The sequence below is a fragment of the Sinocyclocheilus anshuiensis genome, unplaced genomic scaffold (assembly GCF_001515605.1).
Source record: "Sinocyclocheilus anshuiensis isolate Anshui unplaced genomic scaffold, SAMN03320099.WGS_v1.1 scaffold823, whole genome shotgun sequence".
Taxonomy (NCBI): Eukaryota; Metazoa; Chordata; class Actinopteri; order Cypriniformes; family Cyprinidae; genus Sinocyclocheilus; species Sinocyclocheilus anshuiensis.
In genome coordinates this window covers 607,798-611,919 of record NW_015546078.1, presented here as the reverse complement: position 1 = coordinate 611,919, position 4,122 = coordinate 607,798, and the positions used below count along the sequence as shown (strand labels likewise).

Below are 4,122 nucleotides of genomic sequence, written 5' to 3'. Positions count from 1 at the left end.
TAGATTATTTCATTACAATACATAAAGTTAAGAAAAAAATATGTGTATATATATATATATTCACTTTTATATAGTAATTCATAATTCGTAAAAATATTTTCTTCATAAATGACTAAGAAATTAGATATTTAAATTAGATAAACAGCTGTGAAACATGCTTACATGAAGTTAGCAATTATACTGTACTGTAAATGCTGTTCTGTTTTTTTATGCATTAATTACTGTTTTAATGCAAGCAATTACAGTATATTAGTAATGAGGATAATGAGAATAAAACATTGACAATCAAAGTTTGACTAGATGCATTATGGTAACAAGACAATGTGCTTGACGGCCAAAATAAACGACACAACATACACTAAAAAAACCTTTTCTATGCAAAATATATTTTTTCTCTTGATGGGTTCAAATATGATAATCATCCATGTAATATTTAAAGCAGGCCCTATAATTTCTTGCCTAAGCGCTGTGAACGACAAACAATGGTTGAAGGTTTGGATGCACTGCAAATATGTGACCCTGGAGCACAAAAGCAGTCTTAAGTCGCTGGGGTATATTTGTAGCAATAGCCAACAATACATTGTATGGGTCAAAATTATACATTTTTCTTTTATACCAAAAATCATTAGGATATTAAGTAAAGATCATGTTCCATGAAGATATTTTGTAAATTTCCTACTGTAAATATATAAAAACTTAATTTCTGATTAGTAATATGCATTGCTAAGAACTTAATTTGAACAACTTTAAAGATGATTTTCTCAACTTTGCACCCTCAGATTCCAGATTTTCAAATATTATCCTATCCTAACAAACCATACATCAATGGAAAGCTTATTTATTCAACTTTCAGATGATGCATAAATCTCAATTTCGAAAAATTGACCCTTATGACTGAACTGCAAAATAGGCAAATTTAAAATAATAAAACAAACACCACTGTCCAAGCAAACTGGGATTGCCATTTATGCAAAAGAATATGAGATTACCACAGGAACATCATCTTCAAACAGCAATGCATTCACCCAAGAGAAGATTTAATGAGCAGTAGTAATTAACAATAATACAATCTTCTTTCATCCATCGACACTAAAATGCTATAAAAAAACAACAACAAAAGAAATTTAAAACATTACACCAGAGAACAGAGCAGTATTTTATCCTAAGCTCATTTGAGAGTAATTAAACGGCTAACTGACACACAAATGATTGAGGTGAGTTTGGTGCTGGTTCCTCGGAGGCCCGAGAGAGAAGAGGCTCAGAAACTCCGCTGAGTCTTCCCCGCGTCTTCCTCCGGCTCGCTTTACTCAGCTCCGGAGAAGTGTGATCCACCCAGGCCAGACCCACAGCCTGAAGGTCCACGCTCCTCCAGTTCCTCAGGCTGCGTCGCACAGAACCCCGACTCTTTGCCACAGGTTTCAGGATGTCGTCGATGTTGAAGTCCGCCTGCTGCCAGGGGGCCAAACTAGGCTCAGTGGGTCCAGTGTTGCTCTCATCAGTAACTCGCTCTGACTGACCGCTCTCAACTAGCTTTCCACGAGGGCTTTCCAGCGCCTTTTGGACTGGTCCATGTTTTTTATTCCTTGGCGTCTTCTGCTCCAAGCTCTCAATGTTCATGGAGTCTCCATTTGGTAGCATGCAGCTTATTAAAGCCTCAGTTTCTTGGTTCTCAGAGCACTCGGTTTCATGATGCACTGGACTGTCTTGGTACATTAAGGTACATCCAAATGGCTTTTGGCTCTCAGTATCTTGTTCCCCAGTTTCACCGCTAATAGCTGGACTGCCAAGCTCCTTTCTTTTGTCTGTGCATGAGCTACGATGTTTGCACACGGGCCTCCCTGAATCACGTTTGGCTTTGGAAGCCTTTGACGCCGAGTTTAGTCTCTCTGCAGGATCCTGAGCTCCAACTGAGGCTTCCACACAAGCCATGCCCACAATGGAGCTCAACATCTGCTCGTTTTCATTGGTCCGTGTAGTATCCAGACTTACCGTGGGACGAATCTTGCTTTGGGGAACGCTGCGAGTCCCATCTGCATTGGAAGAGTAAAACTTTTACATTAAATGTTCAAAACACCAGCATAATGTAGTTCTGTGCTACCAACTTTAGATTGTAAAATGCATCCAGAACCTCGTTTATTTTAGCCTCGTGTCATTCTAAATTCATATGACCTGTTCTTCCATGCAACACAAATGGAGATATTTTGAAAGATACTTTTTCCATACAATGCAATGAAACACTGTAAAATTAGTCAGTGCAACTTGTGTGCTAGATTCCAAAACTAATGCCACACGATAGCTTTGTAGGAGGAGTGGTCAGAAATTTAACACATTTTTCACTCAAAGCATTCCTATATATACAACACTGCTCAAAAGGTTGGGGTCAATGAGATTGTCATTTTGAAAGAAACTCACCAAAGCAGCATTTCTTTGATGAAAAAGACATATGTGACCCTGCAGCACAAAAGCAGTCTTTTGCATCCTCAGATTCCAGATTTTCAAATAGTTGTATCTCAGCCAAATATTGTCCTCCTATCCTAACAAACCATACATCAAAGCAAAGCTTATTTATTCAGATGATGACGATTGAAAAATTGACACTTAAGACTGGTTTTGTGCTCCAGGGTCACATTTATTGGCAAAGCTAAACTTTTATTACTCCAGTCTTCAGTGACACATGATTCTTTAGAAATCATTTTAATATGCTGATTTTTCTTATTATTATCAGTGCTGAAAATTACAAAAGGGTTGAAAATATTTTTGGTGAACACTGATTATTAGAAAGTTTAATGAACAGCATTTAAAAAATATATATAATAAATATTTTGAAACCTTATTCAACAAGGATGCATTAAATTGATCAAAAGTGACAGTACAGTCATTTACATTGTTATTAGTTTCTGTGAAAAAATAATAATCTTACTGGCCCTAAACTTTTGAAAGGTAGTGACATATTGCGATTGATGAAGTGACTAAAAAAACTAAAGGTCTAAATCTAGAGCAAAGGAGACAATCAATTTTTTTTAGCAAATAATGCCTTGGAATATAGCATAATACTTTAACAGTGCCACAATATTCTTTCATTCTACAGCAAAGATCAGTCAGAAACTGTTAAAAATATCAAGTTTTCACAGAAAGAGTCATGGTCTTTTACCACTACATCCAAATCATCTCATTTACATTAATCAGCCCAAAAATACTTTATAAGGAATGGTGTTCAACATTTACTCTGTAAGCATAATTTGAGCTTCAACTTAGTTAAAACCTCCACGATGTTTTGGCGGCCCATGGTTGTTTTATCAGACCACTTTATAAAAACAACACCATTAAAAAGTCATGAATGAAAGGCTTGGACAAGGGTACCTATTTGTTTTCCTGATTGAGGCGTGCTGTTGAGACTGGTAGACATCATCTCAAATATAGGGCTGAGAAAAGGGTTTATTGAGGCATAGTCTCTTTTCCCATACAGAGAACGATCCACCTCCTTATTACCAAATCGTCTTTTATCTCCAGACGTCTTCTGGAAGCAAGAAAACAAGCTGCAGCAAGGAACATTGACAGAGTTCACACAAATGTGCTCAAAGGCTCAAGACATATGAAATCACGCATCATGCTATTTATAAACCAAATGCAAAGTCCAAGTCACATTAGTGTTCTTATTTCAGGCTCAGTCTCAGTTTGATGCCAGCGTTAATAATCAGAGCTTAAAAAGCCCCGTTCACCAGAACTCATCACATGTCAGCTTGACTTCTAAAAGTACAAAGTATAAATCCACTTCTTAAGCTTCACACCTTCATCTTTCCTGAAGCAGAAGCTGCCGCCGTACGCGAGCTTCTCCTCTTCTCAGGCTCATTCTCCCCTGGTTGCTGAAACAGAAGAACAGAACAGAGCCGGATGACTGAAACTATATCTTTGTCAGCCTTTTGATGCTATTCAATACACTGAAATCTGGGATTTCTAACCTAGAAATCAAGTTTTAGGACTCTGTAAAATGTAAAAGAAGTAAAGTACAATAAAGATGAAATATTACACCCATAATACAAATTGTAAAATAACTCACTCACACACACACACACACACACACACACACACACACACACACACACACACACACACACACACACA

General features: G+C 37.2%; 1 protein-coding gene across 3 annotated transcripts in view; it reads right to left on the bottom strand.

Moving 5' to 3' along the window:
• Positions 1-1,020: 1,020 nt before the first annotated feature.
• Positions 1,021-4,122, bottom strand: part of LOC107699921 (cell division cycle-associated protein 2-like) — a 20,876-nt gene continuing 17,774 nt past the window's right edge. For 2 of the 3 annotated variants that reach the window (XM_016501366.1, XM_016501367.1), the window contains exons 12-14: positions 3,789-3,863; positions 3,361-3,517; positions 1,021-2,030 (exon numbers count right to left, since the gene is read on the bottom strand). In XM_016501366.1, coding sequence (XP_016356852.1) covers positions 1,183-2,030; positions 3,361-3,517; positions 3,789-3,863 — 1,080 coding nt within the window. In that variant the 3' untranslated portion in view covers positions 1,021-1,182. The remainder of the gene's footprint in view (positions 2,031-3,360; positions 3,518-3,788; positions 3,864-4,122) is intronic. The other variant, XM_016501368.1, reaches the window with a different exon arrangement.